This window comes from Enhydra lutris, unplaced genomic scaffold (genome assembly GCF_002288905.1).
Source record: "Enhydra lutris kenyoni isolate GAN:26980312 unplaced genomic scaffold, ASM228890v2 scaffoldscaffold34, whole genome shotgun sequence".
NCBI classification, from domain to species: domain Eukaryota; kingdom Metazoa; phylum Chordata; class Mammalia; order Carnivora; family Mustelidae; genus Enhydra; species Enhydra lutris.
This window is the reverse complement of record NW_019154118.1, coordinates 15,099,994-15,127,493: the sequence shown is the minus strand read 5'-3', so window position 1 is coordinate 15,127,493 and position 27,500 is coordinate 15,099,994. Positions and strand designations below refer to the sequence as shown.

The following is a 27,500-nucleotide window of genomic DNA, read 5'->3' as shown; positions in this document are numbered from 1 at the left end:
GCAGACTCCCTGCTGAGCAGAGAGCCTGATGCAGGGCTCCATCCCAGGACCCTGAGATCATGACCTGAGCCAAAGGCAGAGGGTTAACCTACTGAGCCACCCAGGCGCCCCAATTTTCTTTATTATTATTTTTTTAAGATTTATTTTTAAGTCATCTCTACACTCAGCATGGGGATTAAACTCAAAATACCAAGATCAAGAGTCACACACGCTACTGACTGAGCCAGCCAGGCCCCCCTTGTCTGCTATGTAATTTCTGGACCATTAGTCTCTCATATGGTTTTAAGAACCCACCCTTCTAGGGGGGCCACTAAAAATGTAAAATAATTGCAGGGGTGTTATGGATCATTTCTTATGGTCTTGTGCATTTTTTAGTATTTCTGCAACAGAGCACATATTTTATAACTTTTTTTTTTTTTTCAACTTGAAAAAGGAAATTGTCCTTAAGATCCTCCGAGTAATAGCCCTTCTTTTCCGTTTGTTGCAGGTGGTGCGATTGTGTCAGAACCCAAAGCTGGCGCTAAAGAATAGCCCACCTTATATCTTAGACCTGCTGCCAGACACCTACCAGCACCTCCGCACTGTCTTGTCAAGATATGAGGGGAAGATGGAGACCCTTGGAGAAAATGAGTATTTTAGGGTGTTCATGGAGAATTTGATGAAGAAAACTAAGCAGACCATAAGCCTCTTCAAGGAGGGGAAAGAAAGAATGTATGAGGAGAATTCCCAGCCTAGGTAATGGCACATACCACACAAATACTTCTTCAGGTCTGTGACTGCCTAAATGGGTAACACTTAGAAGTAGTTGACTTGGTTTTAAATTTTAGGTCAGTGAGAATGCAAAGTTGGCATTTGATTTAAAGGTGGGTTTTATATAAAACGTTACCTTGGAGGACACTGAATCCCCCTGCCTCTGAAAAGTCAGTGACTTTTAGTCATGAAGATGAGTTGGAGGTACTAGGTCCATTGGAGACCCCACAGATCATCGAAGTGTGGGGTTAGGTGAGAGTTTGAAAGAAGGTTGGGGTTCAGCTGAGGTTGGGTGTCAACAATAAGAGGGCAGATTTTGCCAGAGCTATAACTTATTAGGGAAGTCATATATGTGGGATAACAAGTAAAAAAATAAAGTCAATAGTTAGGTAACTTTTTTTTTTTTTAATCAAAGTGAAATGACGTTTCTTTTATAGGTAACTTTTCCAATAGAACAGATATTGACAGAAAATGTAGTTCAGTAAATATTTGACAGACTCCTTCATATTCTTTTATATTTATTACTGTATTGGGTATCCCATATGTTATTAGTTTGGTTGTTATAAATTACATACTGGGAGAGAAACAGGTTGATTGTAGGTATGGTTGTATTTGGTTTGGTCCAGTGGGAAATACTAACTCATCTAGGACAAGTAATAAAATGTAAATTCCACTAGAGGTTTGTAGGTAGTAAATTAACACTCAAGGAGTGACACCAGTTAGGAAGAACAGTAATTTCTGAGGGCATTAAGTAAGCATGCATTACTCAAGCACTAACTTACTAAATGGTATCCTTGTAGCTTACCTACCACTCCTTTGACTCTGGCTTAGATTCTGGGAACCCTCATCCCTTAGTTAAAATTTTACGCCCGTCGTTATTTATATTAAGTTTACTACAACAGATTACTCAGGTTTGGTCCAGAGTATCAGTCTTTTCTCATTAAAAAGATTTCTGGTGACTGAATTCGATCTGTAGGAACCTTTATAGCTTCTAATTTATATGAAAATGAACTTTATTCCTTTTAAATATTTAAATTTTATGACTTGTTAAGATAAAACCTGATTATGTGGACCCCAGCTAACTGGTGATTTTGTATGGCTGAGTTTTTAAAAAATAATTTTGCTTTATTTAATTTGAAATTTAACTTATCATCTACAGTGAACTAGGTTCTAATTGTAGGAGGTGAAAAGGGGAGTTTTTAATTATGATGTACTGAGGCAGATGCTTTAATAGAGAGATGTACAAAAGGCTGCGTGAACACAGGTTTGCCTGGTGGCATCAGGGGATGTGGCAAAGAGGAAGTGTGATGTGAGCTGGGTTGTAGAAGGCAAGTAGAAATTTTCTAATCAGAGAAGTGAAAAAAAGGCCTTTAACATGGGGGCATGAACATGCACAGGCTCCGTATGTTGAAGGAACGTGAGTGATCTGGGTTGGCTAGAATTGGGGCAGACAAGTGAGCTGTGAGTATAGGTGGGAGTCAGGGCATAAGTGTTCTTTTGTCTCTGGACATTGTCCTGTGGGTAAGAGGCTGCCACAGAACTGTCACTGTTCTTTTTTGAAGAGCACTTTTATAGGGAGATTAAAATACTAGATTGCCCAGTTTTAGAGCATACTGAACATCAACTAATTTTTTTTTCTTTTCCCTGCTGGATTCTTCATTCCTGAAAGGCAGTATGCTGTGTTGGTTAAGAGGATGGACTCTGAAGCTTGCATTTGAATCTTAATTTTGCCATTTAGCTATGCGATCCCTGTTTATTCATCTGTAAAATGAGATAACAGTAGTACTTTATTTGTAGGGTTGTTGGGAGTTGTTAAATGAGTGAGTAAATGTTCAGCACTTAGAGTGGTGATCGGCACTTAGAGTGGTGATCGGCACAATGAAAGTAATAAGTGGGTTAGCTCTAATTTTAATCCTCATCCTGATTTTACTATATACATCGGTTATTGTATCAAGCTTTGTGTTGGTGATACTGCCAGGTCATAATTAAGTACATGGACCAATTTGCCCTTAATAAGTGGCCTCATACAATTGCTTTTAGGTTCTTCTGCTGTTTTTTTTTTAAGTCTTCCTGTCAGTACGTTTGTCTGTATCAAGTGTTATTACCCATAATAGGAAGTTTTTAATACACTATGGGCTTTGAATCCATACAGCAAGGTTTGTACAAGTTATCTGTAAAATGAGAATAAATAAATTTCAATTGAGATTCAGATTTTTTTTTTAAGATTTTATTTATTTGAGAGAGAGCCAGAGCACGAGAGGGGAGAAGGTCAGAGGGAGAAGCAGACTCCCCACAGAGCTGGGAGCCCGATGCAAGACTTGATCCCAGGACCCTGGGATCATGACCTGAGCTAAAGGCAGTGCCTTAACCAACTGAGCACCCATGTGCCCCTCAGATTTTTTTTTTTAACCAAGGAAAATGTATGGCTTTCCTGTGTGACCTTTCTGATCTGTATTTTGGTTCCTTAAAGACTTTTTTCCTAATCAGTTTTTTAAATTGAGATATTAATGTATCATAAAATTCACCCTTTTACAGAATGTAATTCGGTGGTTTTTGGTATGTTAACAAAGTCTTGTAACCGTCCCCCACTATCTAATTTAAGAATGTTTCCATCATCTCAAGAAACCCCACACTCATTAACAGTCACTGCCCATTCCCCACTCCTGCTCCCCCCACCCCCCAAGCCCCTGGCAGTCACAAATATCTATTTTCTGTCTCTGAAGATTTGCCTGTTCTAGACGTTTCATGTAAGTGGACTTGGAATGTGTGGCCTTTTTTGTCTGGCTTTCCTAACAACTCATTCATGTTATAGTGTGGGTCAGTACTACTTCCCTTTTTAATGGCTAGATAATACTCTATCCCATGGATATACCACGTTTTGATTATGGTCATTTGGGTTGTTTGCACTTGACATAATGAATAATCCGCTGTGAACATCTGCATGTAAGCTTTTGTGTGGCTATATGTTTTCCGTTCTCTTGGGTAATACCTGGGAAAGGAATTGCTGAGTCATATGGTAATTCTATGTTTAACTTTTTGAGGAACTATTAGACTGTTTATCACAGCAGCATTTTACATTCCTCTAGCAATGGAGGAGGAGAGTTCCAGTTTCTTACCAGCACTTGTTATTTTTTTTGTTTTTGTTTTTATAGCTGTCCTACTGGGTATGGGATAGCTATCATTGTGGTTTTGATTTGCATTTCCCCAATGAGTAATAATGTAAGCTTTTTTTCATGTGTTTATTGGTCATTTGTGTATCTTCTTTGGAGGAATTTCTGTTCAAATCCTTTGCCTCGTTGGGGTTCTTTTTATTGTTGAGTTGTAGCGTTCTTTACATATTCTGGATACTAGACCCTTATCAGATATATGATTTACAACATTTAATTCCCATTCTGTGGGTGGTCTTTTCACTTTCTTTTTAGTGTCATTTGAAGCACAAGTAATTTTAATTTTGGTGAGGTCCACTGTTTTTTTCTTTGGTTACTTGTGCTTTTGATATCATGGCTAAGAAACCATTGCTTAATCTGATGTCATGAAGATTATGCCTGTGATCATTTTGAGTTAATTTTTGTATATTGTCAAAGGTAAGGGTCCAACTTTATTCTTTTGCATATGGTATCCTTTAGTGCCAGCACTGTTTATTGAAAAGAACATTCTTTCCCTGTTGAATTGGCTTGGATTCCCTTGTCAAAAGTCAATTGTATGAAGGTTATTTTTAGGTTTTCTCTCTTCTTTCCATTGGTTATGTCTATCGTTAGGCCAGTATCCATACCGACTTGATTACTGTAGCTTTGTAGTAAAGTTTTGGAATCAGGAAGTGTGAATCCTCCAACTCTGTTCTTTTTTTTTCCAAGGTGGTTTTGATTATTTGAGGTCCCTTGAGATTCTTTATGAATTTTAGGATCAGCTCACCAATTTCTGCAAAACGGGTGGCTGTAATTTTCATAGGAATTGGATTGGACTGGTACATCTGTTTGGGAAGTATTGCTGTCTTAACAATACTAAGTCTTGGGGCACCTGGGTGGCTCAGTGGGTTAAGCCTCTGCCTTCAGCTCGGGTCATGATCTTAGGGTGCTGGGATCAAGCATTGGGCTGTCTGCTCAGCGGGGAGCCTTTTTTCCCTCTCTCTCTGCCTGCTTCTCACTTGCTTGTGATCTCTCTCTCTCTGTCAAATAAATAAAATCTTAAAAAAAAATACTAAGTCTTCCTATCTATGAACATGGGATGTTTTCCCATTTGTTTAGGTCTTTTAAAACATCTCTCAGCAGCGTTTCTATAGTTTCCAGTGTACGAGTTTTTCACTTCCTTGGTTTAATTTATTTCTAAGTAGGCGTGCTGGGTAGCTCAGTTGGTTAAGTGGCCAACTCTTGGTTTCGTCTCAGGTCCTAGGATGGAGCCCTGCTTTGGGCTCTGCACTCAACAGGGAGTTTGCTTGAGGATTCTCTATCTCCCTCTCCCTAACGTGGTGTGTACGTGAGCTCGCTCCCTTTCACTCACTCACTCAATATTATTCCTGGGCGCCTGGTGGCTCAGTTGGTTAAGATTCTTGCCTTTGGCTCGGGTCATGATCCCAGAGTCCTGGGATTGAGTTGTGCTTTGGGCTCCCTGCTCGGTGGGGAGACTGCTTCTTACTCTCCCTCTGCCATTCCCCCTGTTTTTGCTCTCTCCTCTCTCTCTTTCTCATATAAATAAATGAAATCTTTGAAAAAAATTTTTTTTATTCTTTCTGATGCTATTATAAATGTAATTGTTTTTCCTGGTTTCATTTTTGGATAGTTTATTGATGGTATATAGAACACAGCTGATTTTGTATCCTGTAACTCTGCAGGACTCATTTACTGATTCTAGTAATTTCTTACTGGATTCCTTTGGATTTTCTACAAACCAGATTTGTGCATGGTTTCTACAAACCATGACATGTGCAAATAGAGAAAAGTTTCAATACTTCTCCTTTATGGATGCCTTTTATTTTTTATTTTCTTGCCTGGTTGTGGTGACTAGAACTTCATGTTGAATAGAATTTATGTTGAATAGAAGTGATGAGAGCAAACATCCTTGTCTTGTTCTTGATATGAGGAGGAAATCTTTTGGTGTTTTCACCATTGAGTATGATGTTAACTGTGGGATTTTCTTTCTTTCTTGTTTTTTTTTTTAAAGATTTTATTTATTTATTTGACAGACTGATCACAAGTAGACACATGGCAGGCAGAGAGGGGGAAGCAGGCTCCCTTCCTAGCAGAGAGCCTAATGTGGGGCTCGATCCCAGGACCCTTAGATTGTGACCTGACCCAAAGGCAGAGGCTTAACCCACTGAGCCACCCAGGGGGCCCGTAGCTGTGGGATTTTCATAGATTTCCTTTATCAGGTTGAGAAAGTTTCCTTGTGTTCCTTGTTCAGTGTTTTTTTATCATGAAAGGGTATTACAGGCCTTTTATGCTTCATTCCTGGTTTTTCTTCTTGGGAGAGAGAAATGTGTGGACTTGTAAATTCTAGAAAAAGTGAATATGTTAAGTCGCACTTAGGGCAAGGATACAAGGAAGCCTCGGGAGTAACAAACCGGGGTTGGAAATGTTGCCGGGATTCTCTCCGCATTCTCTTGATGCAGACGGATGTCTGAATTGCCGGAAAACTGACCTCTGCTACATCCAACATTTACATCTTGTGGGGTTTCCACTGTAGCAGAACGTCTGACTCTCAGTTTCAGTTTTGACTTTGGCTTTCTATGTATGTATAGATCAGTTGATGATCCCTAAACCAGTCAACTCGAAAGAAAAGGTGAGTGCTGGGACGCCTGGGTGGCTCAGTGGGTTAAAGCCTCTGCCTTTGGCTCAGGTCATGATCTCAGGGTCCTGGAATCGAGTCCCGCATCGGGCTCTTTCCTCGGCGGGGTGCCTGCTTCCCCCCTCTCTCTGCCTGCCTCTCTGCCTGCTTGTGATCTCTGTCTGTCAAATAAATAAAATCTTAAAAAAAAAGAAAAGGTGAGTGCTGTGATTAGTCCAGCGTGGGCCAGGAGCCACTTCTAGATGAACCTGCTGGCTTGGGGAACACACTTGTTTCCCTAAAGCTGTATGCACAAGGGAATTTGTTCCTAGGCTGGATGTTGAAGAGCTGATCCTTAAGTCCGCTCTGCATATCTATCCATATTTAATAAAGTTGCTTCCTGTCTTTATTTTAGAGAGGATATTAGGTGAAGTAACTTCTCTCAAGATAAACTTGCCCTTATTTCTCTTAGACTTTATAAAAAACGACTTCAGCAAAAACTTTAAGCTGCTTTCTTGTCTTTGATCTGTGACCCTAGTTTTTGCACCTGTTTTCCTTCTTGCACAGGATGTTACAACAGAAGCTGAATGGGATTATGCAGCAAAATATCTTAAAAACATTACTGTTTCATTGCATACAGTTTGAAAGATGAAACTTTGTTGTAACTCTGCTGCCTTTTTAGTTATAAACTGAAATGATCAAGATTTGGCTTCATTGTCATTCAGCTGGGAATAATTCAGAACTAACTAAAAGCTCATGTTCTAACCATTCATTAAAGAAAAAATTGGTCTTGGGTACTTTCTTGATGGTAAGCACTACTCGAGGAGCAGTGATGGCACACCGGGTGGTACCAACACAGTCCTTCTCTTAGGAGGGTTGTAACCTAGGGTTTTAGCTTGTAAGGTTTTTGGTGTTTCTCTAGTAGAACAGTGGTGTTTCACAGACAAGACAGAAGTATTTGTGCTGCTATAGTCTTCCCCTAGCCCCCCGAAGAGAGGTTTTCTGTTAGTGTGTCATATCTTAGTGTAGGCAGCTTAGATCTTTGTGTGGAGAAGATAGGGCTTGGGGTGCTTGGCTGGCACAGTTGGTTAAGTGTCTGACTTTTGATTTCATCTCTAGTCAGGATATTGAGCTCTGCTTTGGGCTCTGTGCTCCGCTCAAGTCTGCTTAAGTTTCTCTCCCTCTGGCCTGCGCCTGCCCCCCACCAGGCTTGCTCTCTGTCTCTCTGTTTCTCTCTCTCTCACACACATAATTACATTTTTTTTAAAAAAGAAGTTTGGTTTTGGTTAAAGATTTCCACTCAGATTAGGAACCGACTTTCTGCTGATTGGGAAAGGGGCAGCACCCCCTTTTCAGTCCTGGAGAAAGATGATGGATTGAATTAAAGTGGTGATGGTAGAGATGGCAAGAAGTAGACAGTACTTGATGTGTTTTAAACCTAGCAAGGAGCGCGTGGGCAGTTAAGTCGTTTAAGCCTCTTGATTTTGACTCAGGTCGTGATCTCAGGGTTGAGGGATTGAGTCCCGCATTGGACTCTGCGCTCAGTGCAGAGTCTGCTTGGGATTCTGTCTCTCTCTCTCCCTCATCGTCTGACTCTTCCCCCTGCTCTGTGCATGCTCTCTTTCCACCTCCCATAAAAAATAAGTAAGTGAATAAAATCTTAAAAAAAAAAAAGGAAGCAGAGCTAGCATTGGCTAGGTTTCTGGTTTGAGCAATGGGAAGTCACAGAAACGTATAAAAAGAGGGGAAGGACCTGATCCAGTAGTTACTTTAGAATGATAGCATTGGCTGCTCTGTGGGAAATGGATTAGGCTTGGGGGTAGCAGTGACGGGAGCAGAGGGGTAGGTTACAAAGTTGTTGTCAGCCAGATGGGAGGCAAGATAGCTTGGTCTAGGGAGAGGCTGAAAGGAAGAAAAGTGGACAGATTGGAGCTAGAATCAGAAAGAATTCCTGGGGAATTGGACAAGAGGATGGCAGGAAGAAATAACAGGGAAGGATCAAGATGACGTATAGGTCTCTGTCATTAACTCTGCCAGTGGCAGCGGCATTTACTAAAACGGGGTATTCGGAGTATAGACGTGGGGAGAGCTAAATTGGGAGTGAGGAGGATCAAGAGTTCCATTTTGGACTTGTTTACATTGGAGATATTTTTATGAGCCGTCTAAGGCAATAAGTCAGGCAGGCAATTGGCTGTATTAGACTTCGGAATTCAGAGGGAGATGTGTGGGATGCAGTTTTTGGTGGCATTTAAAGCCTACAGAGTGGATAGAATCATCTAGAGGGAGAGGAGTTGGCAGTGGAGACTGAGGAAGAGAGAAGGGAGAGAATAGATTGCAAGAGCCACAAAGAAAAAAGAGGGGGGAATGCTTGGGTGGCTCAGTCGGTTATACATCTGCTTCAGCTCAAGTGTGATCCTGGCATCCTGGGAATAAGCCCTGCAGCAGGCTCCCTGCTTAGTAGGGAGCCCGCTTCTCGGAACTCTCTCTCTGCTGCTCCCCCTGCTTGTGCTCTCCCTCTCTCTCTATCAAAGAAAGAAATAAAATCTTAAAAAAAAATTTTAAAAACCAAAAAAATCCTCTTTCTAAATGGAAAATTGACAAAGGAAATGACTAGTTCACAAAAGAAGAAAAATAAAAGGGCACATATAAATATTAAAAGAACAGTCTAGTTTACGAGTCATAAAGTAATTTTCTTTGCCCCCCCCCCCAAATTGGCAAAAATTGGAAAATCAGCTTATAATTAGTGTTTCAAAGGAGGGTGCATGCAGGAAAAGGGAGTACTCCCTTACCTGGTTGTGGTAAGAATAAAATTGGTTTAGCCTTTCTGGGGGCTGGTATATATAGAAAGATTTAGAATCTTGCTCAGTTCCACTTTTAGAAATTTATCAAAAAGAAGTGAGAAGGGATTTGGATTTAAATATCAAACCGTAAAACTCCCAAAGGAAAATCTAGGGGCGCCTGGTGATGCATTAAGTAAGCATCTGACTCCGTGTCAGCTCAGGTAATGATCTCAGGGTCATGAGATCGAGCACCGTGTGGAGTCTGCTTAAGACTCTGTCTTGGGCGCCTCGGTGGCTCAGTCGGTTGAGTATCTGCCTTCAGCTCACATACTGGTCCCAGGGTTCCGGGATTGAGTCCCAGTCTGGCTCCCTGCTCAGCAGGGAGTCTGCTCCTCCCTTATCCTCTGCCCCCCCCAATAAATGAATAAAATATTTGAAAAAATCATTAAATAAAAAGACTGTCTCTCCCTCTGCCCGCCACCCCCCTGTGTGTGTGCCCTCTCTCTCAAATAAATAAATCTTAAAAAAAAAAAAAAGATCGAGAAAAGAAAATCTAGGCAATAAACTCTTGGACATTGGCCTTAGCAATATTTTTCTGGATTCGTCTCCTCAGGCAAGAGAAACAAAAGCAAAAATAAACAGTTGAGATGACATCGAATTAAAAAGCTTTTGCACAGTGAAGGAAACCATCAACAAAACGAAAAGGCAACCCGCTGAAGGGGAGAAAAATATCTGCAAGTGACATATCCAATATGGGGTTAGTTATCAAAATACATAAAGATTCCCTACAACTCAAGACCAGAAATACAAATAATCTGACTAAAAAATGGGCAGAGGACCAGAGCAGGCATTTTTGTATTACTGAGAGTTAGAATAAGTTACCCAAGGACGAGTAGCTAGTTAAGTGCCAGAACCTCCTTTTTCTTTCTTTCTTTTTTTTTTCTTTTAAAGCTAGTTTCCCAAATGTTTATTACTAATTACTTTGGTTTTCTTTGAATGTAGAGGAATGGTAATGGTATATTCCACTCCATATTACAGAAATGGTCTCTTGGAGGTAACACTTCAAGGATCATATGAAATAGTAAACCACGTAGACTCAGACATGAATACATCTTTTAATTGGTATGTCTTTTGCACACAAAAATACTCAATAGTGTGATTTACCACAGGATTGTCTTTACATAACAATCTTACCCCAAATATTTTGTATTGGACATAAGCTTGGTTATGCAAATAGAGGGAACATGAGGCTCTCCCTTGCCTCCTCTCAAAGAATCTGTGATAACTTTTAGAAAACCGGAACATTATAGAGAAGTAGGCAGCGAATGTCAAGTAGAATGTGTAAAAGCTTTTTCTAATCACTTCGTTCTACTAGTGCCAGCCAAGTCTTGCTCTAAAACCATAATACTTGGGAAGTGCACAACTGCATTTAAATTAGAACATCTTAAAGAACAAGGTCAAAAACTGGCTCCAAGAATGTCTTTTTTGCCAGGCTGTAGTGTACGAAGGAGCAAATGATTGCTGGCGATACCTAGTAGTTTGAAAATGCATTGTGTACTTTAATCCTGGCAGCTTAATTTTTTACTTACTGTGTATTAAAATACATGTTTTTTTCCCCCGGAAAGCTTAAATCCAGTGTTTTAAATTTGTCAAAGAAACGGAATAAGGAGGCTTCGCTAACATTTTTGTTTCCTCTCTTTGTTTAAACCCTCCCCCTCCTCCTTTCACATGCAAAACACTCACCCCGCTTCAGTGTCTAATACAATATACCTGGATGGTTGAAATCCAAGTTTAAGCATTCAGAGTTTAGTATTCTTCAACTCGTTTCATTCTTAGAACTTCTTCCCCAGTTATTTACATTTAAAATGGTTGACTTGTATTTCCTGGGTAAAGTTGATCCAGATAATAGTATCCTTTTTTTTTTTTTTTTTTTTAATTCTCCTGTTCTGACTTCAAAGAGCATGATTAAAAAGGCACTTAGGAAAGAGAATCCTCCATTGTTACTTGTTGTAACTGTGAGCTAAATAAATTCTCCACCTGAACCTTTGTGCTGGGGATCTTTAGATCTATATCTATGTGGGTGAATACTAACTATTTTACCTTTTAATCACTGGATCAGGGTTTTGTAGATTAAATCTTCACTTGCAGATCCTGAATGATCATTAAGGCCCTGCCTTATATAGCACAGTTTCTCAGTTTCTCAGGCAGTGACACAAGCGCGTGTTGGGAAATATGGCATGTTGAGCAGGGATGTTGAGACAGAACAGAATTAGATGTAAGTAGGACTGTATGTGTGAGTTGGATTGCCCAGAGTGGAGCCCTCTGCCATTCACTGTCTATGCCTTGAGACCAGGTACTGCTCTTTGCCTCAGCTATCTCACTTAAAGGTGTTCTGGGACCATCGTGTTATAATAAATACGGTAATATTTGGAAAACACTTAGAATAATGCATCGTTCACAGAAAGCAGACCTAAGTATTTGCTTTTTCTTTCTTTTAAAGATTTTATTTATTTGATAGTGAGCGAGAGAGCACAAGCTGGGGGAGCTGCAGAGGGAGAGGAGAAGCAGATTCCCCACTGAGCAGGGAGCCCAATACAGGACTCGAACCCAGGACTTCTGGGATCATGACCTCAGGCCAAGGCAGCAGACACTTAACTGACTGAGCCACTCAGGTGCCCCAGTATTTGCTTAAAAAAAAAAAAAAAAAAATTAGAGGGGCACCTGGGTGGCTCAGTTGGTTAAGTGTCTGTCTTCAGCTTAGGTCCTGATCCTAGGTTGAGACCCCCATTGGGTTTCGCTTCCCTGGGCAGGGAGCCTGCTTCTCCCTCTTCTTCTGCCCGCTCCTCCCCTTGCTTATGTTCTCTGTCTCTGTCAAATGAATAAATAAAATCTTAAGGAAAAAAAGCAGAGATCCATAGTCAGTGAAAAATAAGGGAAGAAGAAAAGTATTGAGTGCTCTGTCCACTGAATTATACACTTAAAAATGGTTAAATAGTCATTTTGATCTCATGTATGCTTTACCATCACCTTTTCAGAAGCAGTGAGTGTCCTAATGCAAAGGCTGTTGAAGTTTTCTTGCTGCAAGTGTTCGGTCAGCAAGTAGTTCTGAGAACTTGCTCTGAGTGGGCTGCCGGTGAAGGTCAGGCTGGAGTTCATGGGTAGAAGGATGACAGGAACACAGACCCCCTCTTCTTGGTGTCCTGTGGAGAGGAGTGCTCAGGTTGGGGCACACCTGGCTGTTCTGTGAGACTGGGCTTCAGGAAAGAGACTCTGTCTCCCAGCCCACCCTGTCCTCTCTTTTTATGGGGTTAATTGTGGTGAGTGAGGTAAAAAGGCGAAGTCTAGGAACCACCTGTTTCTAGGAGTTATTGAGAACCATCTGTCGAGCACCTAGAGACTGGGAACCGTTGGGAAGGGGTTTAGTAGAAACCCCTTCTGGCAGAGGGAGGGGAAGGAGGAACCCTTGGTCCTGTATAGCTCATTGCTGAGCTCATTGCCAGAGAGTACAGGATGACCAGTCAGGAGCTAAACCAGTCGTCCTGGTGAGATGGTGGGAGCTGGGACCACAGTGGTGACTGGACTGCTATAGATGTAAGAAGTCACTGGCTCTATGAACTGAACATGTTTTGTTTTTCTTTCCTTTTCCCTTCTCTTCTCTTTTCTTTCTTGATTTATTTAAGAGAGCTGACAGGGGTGGAGTTGAATGGGAGGGACAGAGGGAGAGAGAGAATCTCAAGCAAACTCCCTGCTAAGCGCAGAGCCCAGCGTGGGTCTGGATCTCACGACCATGAGATTACAGCCTGAGCCAGAATCAAGAGTTGACCAACTGAGACACCCAGGTGCCTCCATGTTGTGTTTCTCTATGCGCAGTTGTTACAATGAATTATGGTTATAGATCGGCAAAGTTAAACTATCCTTGCATTGCTTGGATTATCTCTAGTTTGTAATGATGTATAAATGCTCACTGGACTCTATTTAACAATCATTTATGATTCTGGGGCTCCTGGGTGGCTCAGTCGACTGAGCATCCAGCTCTTGATTTTGGCTCAAGTCATGATCTCAGGGTTGTGAGATCGAGTCCCGTGTCTGGCTTCACACTCAGTGCAGTCTGTTTGAGATTCTCTGTCTTTCCCTCTCCCTCTGCTCACATTCTGTGTCTCTAAAATAAAGAAAATCTTTATTTTAAAAATGAAACAATCACTTATTTTTTATCTATGTAATGTGTTGTATTAGTATGTATAATATATAAATATATAACTAACAATCATTTATGACTTATTCACCTATATAATACATTATATTAGTAAGTGAAACTAGCATGTTATTTTTTTCTTGTGTTTGATTATGGAAGTAATCATAGTGATTTAATTCTTTCTGGTTTTGTGACAACTTGCAAAAATAAGAATTTGCTTTTGTGGGGAATATCTAGCAAAAATTTCTTCTGTAGTTCTGTTATGGTCTAATGGGCATGCTTGTGCACATGTGCGTGCATTGCTATGTCTCTGAGGGCTGGGGAGGGACTTTTGATACCTACTCTGTTTAATGGTTGTGGTTTACTCAGCGTTTGAAATGAAATAGTCCATTTCCCTTAAATTTGTAAGCTTAAGAACAGTGCTTGCCATAGAGTAGGCTTTCAGTATTTGTGGAATGAGTGAATTAGTAAAAGTTATTGGACTAGAGTTCACTGTATTCCTTATTAAAATGCCTTCTATATTGTGTGTCTAATTTGATGTTGAGACAGAACAGAATTAGATGTTAAGATTTTAAGAGTTGCTGCATTCTGAAGATTTTTACCAATTCATTTTTTCAGTTACCATTTTTTGGTTTCCTCTCTTTGTTTAAACCCTCCCCTCCTCCTTTCACATGCAAAACACATCACTTTTTCTTTTTCTTTTTTTTAAATGATTTCATTTATTTATTTCACAGAGATCACAAGTAGGCAAAGAGGCAGGCAGAAAGAGAGGAGGAAGCAGGCTTCCCGCTGGGCAAAGAGCCCGATGCGATGCGGGGCTTGAACCCAGGACCCTAAGAGCATGACCTGAGCCGAAGGCAGAGGCTTAACCCACTGAGCCACCCAGGCGCCCCACATCACTTTTTCAAGTACCATTCAGTTTCTACCAGTTCATCATGATCAGTTTAAGTTTGCGTTCTCACATAGCTTTCAGATATCTAGTATTCTATTCAAGGTACATTTGTGATTTTTTTTCTTTATTTTTCCTTATATGTGAATATACCTCTGCACCTTGACCCTGTTGACATTTTATCATATGTGTTTTACTTTGCTGAACTTACTGCACACAGTAAATACTGTTTACTCTTGCGTGGTGGCTTCGATACACGTGGGTGGCTCAAATGTGCATTTTCCTGTTGGGAAGTAGGATAGATGCCACTGGGTAGGTGGCGCAGCCCCTGAAATCCTACAATCTATGAAGCTGTGCTGAGATGCTAAGTGCATTTTCGAGTCTGTATAAAAGATACTGACAAGGACTGGGTCTCAAAGAGAGGGCATTGCTTTCTGCCTTAGGTGAGAATATACAAAATTAGCATGATTTTCTTATAAAGGTAGTTTGCTTGGGACATTGATTGGCCAGTATTTTCAAAATAACTGTTCACATGGATTTGTTCTGCCTTTTTAAAATTTATTTATGTATATATTTTAAGTAATCTCCACACCCAGTATGGGCTCCCACTCATGACCCTGAGACCAAAAGTCGCACTCTCTTCCAACCGAGCTAGCCATGTGCCCTGGATTTGTTTTGCCCCTCCTCTTTTAAAAAAGATTTTATTTATTTATTTGACAGAGGGACAGCGAGAGCAGGGATACAAGTAGGGGGAGTGGGAGAGAAGAGAAGCAGACTTCTGGCCAAGCAGGGAGCCTGATGTGGGGCTCTATCCCAGGACCCTGGGATCATGACCTGAGCTCAAGGCAGACACTTAACTGACTGAACCACCCAGGCATCCCAAGGAGCATTATTTTTCATGGAAAATGAGAAGAGAATGGCAGTTGTGAGGATTTCTCCAGTTTTGATCCCTTCAAAAGTCTTAGATTCAGATAGTTACAGAAAATTCCATATTTCTTCCCCTGTTTTGAGGATACTAAAGTTTTAGTAGCTACTCTGTATTTGTTCAGAGAAACCATATATTTAAATGTCTAATGTGTCATATATTTAGGAGGTAAATAATTAATGATAACCAGATAGACTTTCTGCATATTTGATTAGATTCTGTTAGAGCTGTTTCCTGCTCAGTATAAGTTGTTTTGTCTGTCTGCGTATCCATATATTTTTAAATATATTTTTTAAGTTCGTAAGACAGGCTTTCTGAAAGCAACTTGGTGGTTTTGTCATTTGCTAGTGAGAAGGTTTGAGAAGTTTTAGAGATTTTTCTTTTTGCATTTTGTTACGTAAGAGCTTGCATATTCTTTAAAGAACTGGTATGGAGAGGAAGTAATCAGTTCTTGGGGTTAATACACTTTTAGCTGCAGACAAATGCTTCAGTGTCTGTAATAGCTTATATACTTACCTTTCAAAACTTGAGTTGAATAAATTCAAAGGTTATGTTGAAATACAGGGAAGTCAGGTTATGTTCTTAACCTCTTTAGGAAATAATTATTTTCAAATATTGTCTCTAGTATAAATGATCTTGTTTCAGATGAGTTAGGAAAGGACGACTGTCGGTGAAAAAGGAAATCTTGTCCATTAGTAACTGTCCGGTGGAGAAGCATGCCAAACACTCCTGGCATTAACCCCAGTGATCAGGGTTGGCATCACCAGTGATGTCATGTGGACTTCATGTAGCCCCTGATAGGATGTGATGAGAAGGGCATCTCACTTCTGTGGGATTCTCTCTGTGAACTCAGGCCTCATCAAAAATAGTAGCATAACATCAGCTAAGCACATCGGGGGATGTTCTGCAAAATACCCGACAGGAACCCCTCAAAACTCTGTGAGGTCGAAGAAGAACAAAGACTAAGAAACTATCTCAGACCAGAGGAGAGTGAGGAGATGTGATGTTAAATGTTGTGTATCCTGGATTGGATCCTGAAACGAATAAGGGCATTAATGGAAAAAAACAGGCAAGACCTGCATAAAGTCTGCAGTTCAGTTGATAGGACCATACGGATGTTGGTTTGTTAGTGTTCACAAATGAACCACAGTAATATAAGGTGTTAATACTATTAAGGGAAACTGAAACTGAATGAGGGCTGTATGGGAAATTCTGTAGTATCTTTCAACTTCTTTTATAAATCTAAGGTTCCAGAGTAAAATGTTTATTTAAAAAAAATAATATTTTCCCGTTCAGTTCTACAAATTTATTGAATGCCTGTTAGGTGCAAGGCAGTGTGCTCACTACTGCAGGAGACAAAGTATGTGAGACACCGTCCCTGCCCACAAGGAGTTGTCCAGTTGGGGACTAAGACAATGGATACAAAGCAGAACATGGTAGAGCTTGTGCTGAGTATGAGCAAGGTGCTTTGGGGTCTGAGGTTGGAGAATGGACATAAAATAAAGACAGGCGAATGTCCCACACCTGCCCGCCCCACTACACATACTGGGGAGATAGCATTTGAGACGGACTTTGGGCAGGAGTTCAGTAACCATAGGCGATAGAAAGGAAATCTGCATCATACTGACCAGTCTGGGCTCTTGAATCAGTAGACCAGCTTTGCCATTTACTAGCTCTGTGACCTTGGGCAAGTTATTTAACATCACTAAGTCTTTGTTTCTCATTTGTGTGATAGTATTAGTAATTCCTATTTCAAAGCGCTATTATGAGAATTAAATGAGGTATGTATGTAGCCTTGCAAAGCATCTGATACGTAGTAAGCTCTTAAGGTTAACTGTTAGAAATAGAGGCATATATTGTTGACGTAACACCATCAAGAAAGGTGCGGGGCCCTGGAAAGTATAGGATTTGGGGGGAAATAATGAGTCATGTGTGTTTAGAAAGATGAATCAGGACCCTATTGTAAGTGCTCTGACTTGTAAGCTGAGCACCTTGAACTTTTTTGGTGGTTATTGGGAAGTCTGTGAAGATTTTTGTGTAGGGGGTAGTAATGAGATTGAGTCTGTGGCTTAAGATTAATTTGTTAGAAGTGTGAGGGGAGTACTGGAGATTCTCACATGGGCTGCTGCCTTCCCATTCATCCGGTGAATTAGATTAGTGTCCCTTCAGCTTTCAGTTCTGTGAAACAGGGAGCTGAAAATGCTGTGGATGGTTAATGCTGTGATGGTAATCTGTTACATGTAACTTGGGGGTCTTAAAAAGGATGGCCACAAGTATAGCAACAGGTACATTTAATATGTGTTTTGTATTTTGAAAAAAAAAAAAAAAAGGTCATTGATATTTTTTAGAGATACTGGCTCAGAACTCGTTTTGTAGGTGATGGTTCTGGTTTTGCCACCCCCACCCCCACCCCTTTTTTAAGCAGTTTAAGCAGATAAGAGTTAAACAGTACTTTATGGACTTCCTGTGGAGCTTGTTGAAAGAAGTTCCGTTCTATCTATTTTTAAAGCTGATTACTGTGAGCAGGAGTGCTGCTGCCCAGTTAGAATGTTCACCACAGTATGCTCTCAGCATTCTTTGGATGACACTGTGTTTGCATATAAGGTTCTCAGGGTTCATTGAAGAGGAAAGCAGCATAGTTATCGCTGAAATGGTGGCAGTAAATGAAATTCTTACAAGCATTGATCGTTTCACCATTCATCAGTATAATCAATTTATCGTCCTCTATATGGGGCCTTTATCTCACACTGCTGGCTGAATGGCAAAAAATGGGTTATCGCTGTGACCTTATTTTGGGGAAGATTTTACAACTTCAAGATGATACTGTATAATGTTCTATAGCTTGTTTGTTAATCATTGTATCAAAAGTGCTAATCATTTTGAAATTTACTCACTGGGAAGTAGAGGTTCATTGGGCCCATAAATATTAAAGTAGATTCCAGGGGCACCTGGGTGGCTCAGTGGGTTAAAGCCTCTGCCTTCAGCTCAGGTCATGATCCCAGAGTCCTGGGATCAAGCCCCGCATCGGGCTCTCTGCTCAGTGGGGAGCCTGCTTCCCTTCCTCTCTATCTCTGCCTGCCTCTCTGCCTACTTGTGATCTCTCTCTTTAAAAAAAAAAAAATAAATAAAGTAGATTCCAGCCTAAATTATTGGGGTTCCCCCAATGTTTTGTTATGAAAATTTTCAATCATGCAGAGAAATTGAATTTACACCAATTGTATCCCCCATCACTTAGAATCTCTAAGTAACTAAATGGTAAAAGGCAAGTTCTGTTTTCTTCTCTTTGAAAATCAAAGAAATTTCTTCCTGAAACTTTGAACTGTTTTCATGTAAGGTAGTATTTTGAAATGGCTGAGGTGATTTTTTTTTTTTAAGATTTCATTAGAGAGAGAGAGACAGAGCAAGCATGAGCAGGGGGAGGGGCAGAGGGAGAAACTGACTCCCGGCTGAGCAGAGAGCCCAACGTGGGGTTCAGTTCCAGGACCCTGGGATCATAACCCAAGTCGAAGGCAGACACTGAGCCAACTGAGATACCCAGGTGCCCCGGCTATGATGATTTTTGATGTTAGTTATTTCTTCGGAAATGAAATTGAGTAAAATAACTTAACCACACATTCTGGGATTTAGTAAATTCCCAGTGTTAGAATAGAAAACAGTATTTACCAGATCAGATTAACTTTTCAGATCTCACAGTGGGTTCATACAATTAATTGCTCATTTAAATTCCATGAGACATGAGCTCATTTAAATTCTTTGTAGGTTGGGCGCCAGGTGGCTCAGTCAGTTAAGCTTCTGCCAGTCAGCTCAGGTCATGATCCTGGGGTCTTGAGATTTGAGCCCCACATTGGGCTCCCTGCTCAGTGAGGAGCCTGCTTCTCCCTCTCCCTCCGCTTGCTGCTCTCCTTGCTTGTGTGCTCGTTTTCTCTCTGTCTCTGTCAAATAAATAAATAGAATCTTTAAAAATAAATGAACAAGTTCTTTGCAGGCAAAAATAAAACAAGATGAAATCAGAGAAGGAGACAAACCATAAGAGACTCTTAATCATAGGAAACAAACTGAAGGTTGCTGAAAGGGAGGGGGGCGGAGATGGGGTGACCGGGTGATGACATTAAGGAGGGCATGTGATATTATGAGCCCCGGGTGTTATATAAGACTGATGAATCTTTAACCTCTACCTCTGAAACTAATAGTACATTATGTTACTTAATTGAGTTTAATTAAAAAAATTAAAATGTTAAAAAGTAAAAAAAAAAAATTCTTTGCAGGCAGAAAGAAAATAAACTTGTAAAATTTATTTCTTATAATTTCTAGTCCTCAATCTTATAAAGATATTTATACTAGTTTGCTTTCTCTTGAGTCTTTCTTCTTCAATCCTATTGTGAAATTAAACTGCTGAAGTTAAGGTTTCTAGTTTCAAATCCGTGGAATAGCATAAATTCATAAATTTTTATTCATAGAAAGAGATCTTTAAGAGTCATTGGTTCCAGCTCCCTTATATTACATCTCAGGAAGTAGCAGCCCAGAGAGGTTAAGTAGCTGCCCAAGGGCCCAGTAAATTAATGGGGGATCAGGAAATACATTTTATTTTGTTTATTTGTAAGTATTTTAATTTTAATTTTAAGTAATCTCTATACCCAACTATGTGGAGCTTGAACTCACAACTGCGAGATCAAGAGTCATGTACTCTACCAACTAAGCCCACCAGGCATCCCAGGAAAAACATTTTAAATCTCTAGTCTTCTCTAGTATTATCATACATTATTTTTAGATAACCCTTGTAGAAAGAATAAACAGAGTATGCTTGTCAGTTATAGAATTTATCTCTATTTAAATGGAGTTTCAGAAAATGGCACCCTAAATGAGAATATCTTTATGAATATATTGGACTGTTTTATAAGTCATATTTTTTTCCTAGAAGATCTCAATCCCTTAATGTATTGATTTCTCGACAGTCCTTTTCTTTTCTTTTTTTTTTTTTTTTTTTTGGTCAGAGAGAGAGGGAGAGAGAGCGAGCACAGGCAGACAGAATGGCAGGCAGAGGCAGAGGGAGAAGCAGGCTCCCTGCCAAGCAAGGAGCCCGATGTGGGACTCGATCCCAGGACGCTGGGATCATGACCTGAGCCGAAGGCAGCTGCTTAACCAACTGAGCCACCCAGGCGTCCCTCGACAGTCCTTTTCTTCATAATATTGTTGCTGTACTTCGAAGGGATGGGGCATTCTCACTAAGCAGGGAAGAGTGGTACTATCAGTACTCATCTTAAATGTTAATGAATATATTTTATTTTAAATTTTTTTTGAAGATTTTATTTATTTATTTGACAGAGAGAGATCACAAGTAGGCAGAGAGGCAGGCAGAGAGAGAGGAAGGGAAGCAGGCTCCCTGCTGAGCAGAGAGCCCGATGCGGGACTCGATTCCAGGACCCTGAGATCATGACCTGAGCTGAGGGCAGAGCTCAACCCACTGAGCCACCCAGGCGCCCAATAAATATATTTTAATAGAAAGTTTTAATTTATCTCCCCGCAGTATGTTCTTTTTTCCATTTCCTCTTTCTCTGCAAAGAACTCCGTGGCTATGAGTTACAAGATAGCTTGTTTTTCAGTATTTTGTGCAGTAGTAACTTCATCAGTCGGAATCATTTGAAGAGGTTTCTGTTTATCTCATTCATATAAAGGCTACGTTTCAACACTGTCTTGTTTGATCTGCAGAAGCGGTGATTGTAATTCCTCTCAAGTTGTATTTATCTTTCTACTTTAGAAGCTAAAACAGGAACTGTAATTGCTTCTTTAATCTTTAATATACCTATTTGTGACACAGAAATCTTAGTCCCTACTAGCTGAAATTATACTCAGAAGATGTAACTGTTGTTTTAGGCCTGAGGTACAAAAAAGGTGTTTTAGCTTTTAGAATAGGACTGGAGGTAGGGAGAAAAGAACTGACACTGGTCTTGAACTTAAACTGACACTGCATACTGAATCAGCATTTGATTATGAGGAAGTTGTGAGCGAAGAGAAGAGGAAGATGGAAGCTATACGGTAGAATTTGTGGTTACTTAGATGTAGATGTTTGGCATTAAAGGCAATAAAAATGATCTCCTTCTTCAAATACTGAGTTAAAGAAAAACCTGTATTGGTTGCTGCTGCTGGAACTTGAGAGTAGTGTTGTCTTCAGGATATTTATTAAAAAAAAAAAATAGAAGAGATGTGTTCCTTTGTGTTTCTTTGGAGAATTGTTAGAACGTAGTGTATGAATTGAAGTAACTGCTGACAGAATTTTCGAAGTATTGCTTGCTTTGTCATAAGCCTAAACATCCATCATGCCTCATTGTTCTAAGATTACATGTTTAGACAGATTCTCCTGATTAAATTCAGCTCTGTACATGGCGGACACTCAGCTCTAAGCCTATGGTCTTAAAATGTTATTGAGCAGAATTTCAACTCAGATCAGTTACAAAATGCTCTGACCCATGGGATTTTATAGATGCTTAATTTCCTTTTAAGAAGTGTGATGCTTATGGTGCGCATCTCTGGTGGTTTTAAGAAATGTAAGCTGGCTTTTTGGGGGAATGCATCCTTAAGTAGGAAAGTGTCTCAAATTGATTTTCTGTGTCTATTTCAGTCAGCACTTTGAACCGCTCTTACGTACCTGGCCCCACTACATCCTTGTGGTCAATAACTTTCCCTTTTCTCGTGGCTTACTTCACATATTAAAATAGCTTTCTGTCCATTATTATTTTGGTGTGTATATTTTATCTCTGATCTAGCATAATGCTGAGCACTTGGTAGATCTGACTGGAAATTTTTTTTTTTTTAATCTGTTTGACAGACAGAGATCACAAGTAGGCAGAGAGGCAGGCAGAGAGAGAGAGGAAGAAGCAGGCTCCCTGCTGAGCAGAGAACCCAACGTGGGGCTCGATCCCAGGACCCTGGGAACATGACCTGAGCCGAAGGAGAGGCTTTAACCCACTGAGCCACCCAGGTGCCCCTTTGACTATAAGATTATTTGAAAAGATGCCGACATGGCTTGGTCATCCCAGACTCACGTTGTCCCCACTTCATACTTCGTTTAAGAATCTGCTCTTGGGGGTGCCTGGGTGGCTCAGTGGGTTAAGCCTCTGCCTTTGGCTCAGGTCATGATCTCAGGGTCCTGGGATCGAGCCCCGCATCAGGCTCTCTGCTCAGGCTCTGCTCTGCTTCCCCCTCTCTCTCTGCCTACTTGTGATCTCTCTCCCTCCCCCTCTCTCTCTCTGTCAAATAAATAAATTAAAAGTTAATTAAAAAAAAAAAAAGAATCTGCTCTTGGAGAGAGGTTCCCAAGACCACCTTCTCTAAAACAGCAACCCCACACGACTCTCTTCTTATACTCTGCTTTGTTTTTCTTCAGAGCACTTTTCTCCCATCACCTGATGCTCTCCTATGGGAATATAAATGCCATAAAAACAGGAATTTTGTTTTGTTCACTGTTGTATCCATCCCTGTTGCCCAGCAAGCACATAGTAGGCACTCAGTGTTTTCGGAAGGTATCATGAAGGTTAGAAATTGTGCCAGATATCCTGTGGGATATAAATACACATTAGAAATGGATTTAGCCCTGTGTACGCAGAGAGCTAAAGCACAAGATGGGTTCAGACGGTCTGAGAACTTCAGCAAATAGGCTGTGGGTATTTTAGTGGCATATTACTTCTAGCTAGCTTCGTGGGAAATGACATTTAAGCTGCGTCTTCTTTCAGACTGGGGAACCAGATAAGCAGAGGCTCAGAGGTGGGAAAGTGAGTAAGGGCGGTATGTATAAGAAAAGATGACATATTCAGTTTGGCTAGAATATATTCCTGACAAAGTAAGAAGTCAGGTGGAAAGGTAGGTTAGATCCAGGGCAGTGGAAAGTCTTCAGATCAAAGCTGAGTTTGGGTTTTGTCCCGCTGGCACTGTGGAAATTGTTATTTTCCCTCCTGAAAGGGCAGTTAGTCGGTTATGTGTCTGCCTCCAGCTCAGGTCATGATCCTGGCTCCCTGCTCAGTGGGGAGTCTGCTTCCCCTCTACACCTGACCACATTTGTGCTCGTGTGTGCCTGTGCGCGCGCGCACGCTCTCTCTCTCTCGTATAAATAAATAAACAAATAATTTTTTTTTAAAGATTTTTTTTTTTTTTAAAGATTTTATTTATTTGACAGAGAGAAATCACAAGTAGGCAGAGAGGCAGGCAGAGAGAGAGGAGGAAGCAGGCTCCCCGCGGAGCAGAGAGCCCGATGCGGGGCTCGATCCCAGGACCCTGAGATCATGACCTGAGCCGAAGGCAGAGGCTTTAACCCACTGAGCCACCCAGGTGCCCCTTTTTTTAAAGATTTTATTTATTTATTTGACAGAGAGAGATCACAAGCAGGCAGAGAGGCAGGCAGAGAGAGAGGAGGAAGCAGGCTCCCTGCCGAGCAGAGAGCCCGATGCGGGACTCGATCCCAGGACCCTGAGATCATGACCTGAGCCGAAGGCAGCGGCTTAACCCACTGAGCCACCCAGGCGCCCCATAAACAAATAATTTTTAAAAAGGGCAATTATATGGCATGATTGGACCTGTAGAGGAGGAGATTGAAGACCCAAGTCTGTTTTTATTATTATTAGATATTTTATTTTAATCCAGTATGTTAGCAAAGTGTTAAATTAATCTCAGATGTACAGCGCAGTGATTCAGAGTTCTGTACCTGATTTGGCGCTCACCACCATAAGTGCACTCTGAATCCCTTCACCTAGTCCACCCTCCCCCCACCCAGCGCCCCTCTGGCAACCACCAGTTTGTTCTCTAGAGTTAAGAGTCTGTTTCTTGTTTTGTAGGTCTCTTTCTTTGTTTTCCTTTGCTCATTTGTTTCTTAAATTCCACATATGAGTGAAATCAGAGGGTATTTGTTTTTCTCTGACTGACTGACTTCACTTGGTATTATCCTCTCTAGTTCCATCCATGTTGCAAATGGCAAAATCTCACTTTTTATGGCTGAGTAACATTTCGTGGTCATACATGTATACACCACATCTTCTTTATCCATTCATCTGGACAGTTGAGCTGCTTCCTTGGTTTAGCTATTGTAAATAATGCTGCGGTAACCATAGAGGTGGGTGTGTGTTTATAGTTTTTGGGTTAAGAACAGGTAGTGTGATTACTGGATTGTAGGTCAGTTCTGTTTTTAACTTTCTGAGGAGCCTCCGTACTGTTTTCCACAGTGACTGTTCCAGTTCAATTCTAGTCAACACCCTCACCAACACCTGTTGTTTGTTGTGTTGTTGATTTTAACCATTCTGTCAGGTGAGAGTGGATGTCTCGTGATGAGTGATGTTGAGCATCTTTTTGTGTGTGTGTTGAAAGACTGAAGTTTGAATTGTAGGGTAGGTGGGGGAAGGTAGCAAGGAACTTATATTAGAATAATAATATAATTTCGGGTGCCTGGGTGGCTCAGTGGGTTAAAGGCTCTGCCTTCGGCTCAGGTCATGATCCCAGGGTCCTGGGATCGAGCCCCACATCGGGCTCTCTGCTTGGCGGGGAGCCTGCTTCCCCTCTCTCTCTGTCTGCCTCTCTGCATACTTATGATCTCTCTCTCTCTGCGTCAGTTAAATAAATAAATAAATAATCTTAAAAAAATTTTTTTTAAAGTGGGAAGACAACAGTGGTCAGCAAATTGACAAATAAATCCGATACGGAGAATAAGGGAAATGGAAGAAACCAAGATGACTTTAAGGTTTTGAATTTGTGAGAAGTAAGATGGTGTTGTCATTAAAGAGAACATGAAGTAAGAACAGATTTGAGAAGGAAGATTAATTTAATTTTGAACATGTTGCTTTGAGGTGCTAGCATTTGAGTGGAGGAATGTGGTTGGCAGTTGGAGAGCTACCAAGGCTTGAGATTTGGGAATTACTTGCAGGGTAGTTTCTGAAGCTTGAGAATGTGAAGGAAGAGTCAGGAGAGCACATGGAAAAAGAAAGAAAAGTGGCGGAGAACATATTCTTGGGAAATAACTGTTAAGAGAACAGGAGGAGAACCAAGGGAGGACAACATTATAGGAGTCCAGAAAAAGGTCTGTGGTAACCTTGAGAGTGTGATATATATCTTTTTAGTCATATCACACATTGTTCTGTACTGTTTAGCATAGTTCTTTCTTTTTTAAAAATATTTAAGTGATCTCTACCTCCACTGAGGGGCTCAAAATCATGACCCTGAGATCAAGAGTCACAGGGTCTACTTACTGAACTAGCCAGGTGCCCCATTCTGTAATATATTCTTGGTCTTTCTGCTTTTTGTTTCTTTTTTGATAAAATAGCAAAAGTTCTAACAAGCCATAATTGAAGGTTCTCAAAGTGTGAGGAGGACAACGGTTAAAGGAGCTTAGGGATTGGATAAGTGCTTGTCTTCGTATCTCACACTTGATCTACATAGCATAGGAATTATTTTAGACTGTCTTCAAAGAATATATTATCACTTTTGTAGTGCTTTCAGAAAACAAATCGGAAACTAGAAAGAATAACTTGCTAAAGTGCAAGAAGACAGATCTTAGAACTGAAGCTGATTTGTTGAAAGCTGACTGGAAAGATTTCAGTAGCATTTTGTACAAGAATCAGGGCTAGGAAGACTTGGTGTCTTTGGTGCAGCATTTTATATAGCAAAAAAGAGAACAATCTCTCCGTGAAAGAGAATTTTTAGGTACTCAAATTTGATCATGAATTGACTTGAAATTTTGTAATCCACTTAAGAGAAGAATAGACTTTTGAATATAAAAATACTAATGATTGGGACAAGGTGAAAATAAGTACAGATGGTAGCTGGTTTGGCGTATAACAGTATCTAAAGCATCTGTCTGTCTTACTCTGTGTGGCAGCACATTAAAGATAAGATAATCTGATTAAAGGACATAGCTCAAAGTAGAGGCATCATCCGGTGTGTTAAATTGGTACTATGTGGCATCTTTTTTTTATTGAATTACAGTTGACACAGAATGTTACATTAATTTCAAGTGTACAACATAGTGATTCGATAATTCTCCATTATTCTCTGTGGCATCTTTATGAGGTTATTAGAGTAAAGCTCACTAATGGGTAAAGCATGCAGTAGCATATGCACGCAGGTAGAAATTGTCACATGGTTTGGATGCTAACATTCCAGTTTCGGTATAGGAAGAACTGTTTTGGTAAAACTTAACCTCTTTAAGGTCTGATTTAAGTGAAAATACTTGTTATGTCTGGATATTCAAATTGAAAATTGTAATTTATTAATTTATTTTTAAATTTGGATGAGTGATATGATTAGCTTTAAAATCCAGAATAATGGGGATCCTGGGTGGCTCAGCTAATTAAGTGTCTGCCTTCGGCTCAGGTCATGATCCCCAGGGTCCTTGATTGAGCCCCACATTGGGCTTCCCTGTTCCGTGAGGCGTCTCTTCCTCCCCTTTCTCTGCCCCTCTCCCCACTCATGCGTGCATGCTTGCGCTCTCTCTCTCTCTTTCCCTGTCTCTAGCTCAAATAAATAAAATCTTTAAAAAAAAATCCAGAATAGGGGCGCCTGGGTGGCTCAGTGGGTTAAAGCCTCTGCCTTCGGCTCAGGTCATGATCCCAGGGTTCTGGGATCGAGCCCCACATGTGGGGCTCTCTGCTCAGCCGGGAGCCGGCTTCCACCCCCCCACCCCCACCCCGGCCTACTTGTGATCTCTGTCTGTCAAATAAATAAATAAATAAATTTTTTAAAAAAATCCAGAGTAGCTTATGCAAAGCAGAAATAGTATATTTTGCTTATTTAATATTTCCTTTCTTTTGTTTGTGAATGATTTTTTTTTTTAAAGATTTTATTTATTTATTTGGCAGACAGAGATCACAGGTAGGCAGAGCAGCAGGCAGAGAGGAGGACGCCGACTCCCTGCTTAGCAGAGAGCCCAGATGCAGGGATGCGGGGCTCCTGGCTCGATCCCAGGACTCTGGGATCATGACCTGAGCTGAAAGCAGAGGCTTTAACCCACTGAGCTACCCAGGCGCCCCTGTGAATGATTGAAAGCCTTAAAATATATTATTGTTAAATTTTCGATTTACTATAGGACATCTTTTTGAATGCAGGGAGTAGGAGTGGACCTAGTGAATGCAACAGTCTTCCCTGTGTTAAATATCTGCATCTTTCATATGATGTTAAGACAAAAAGAGTTTCTGAAGCCCTTCTTTGAACAAAGATAAAAACGAGAGTATT

At 40.6% G+C, this 27,500-nt stretch overlaps 1 protein-coding gene across 2 annotated transcripts in view; it reads left to right on the top strand.

Annotated features, from left to right (window-relative positions):
* The window catches only part of LOC111153838 (Cbl proto-oncogene), an 81,172-nt gene that overhangs the window by 18,631 nt on the left and 35,041 nt on the right, over nucleotides 1-27,500 (top strand). For both annotated transcript variants that reach the window (XM_022513098.1, XM_022513097.1), the window contains exon 2: nucleotides 488-735. In XM_022513098.1, the coding sequence (XP_022368806.1) occupies nucleotides 488-735 (248 nt within the window). The remainder of the gene's footprint in view (nucleotides 1-487; nucleotides 736-27,500) is intronic.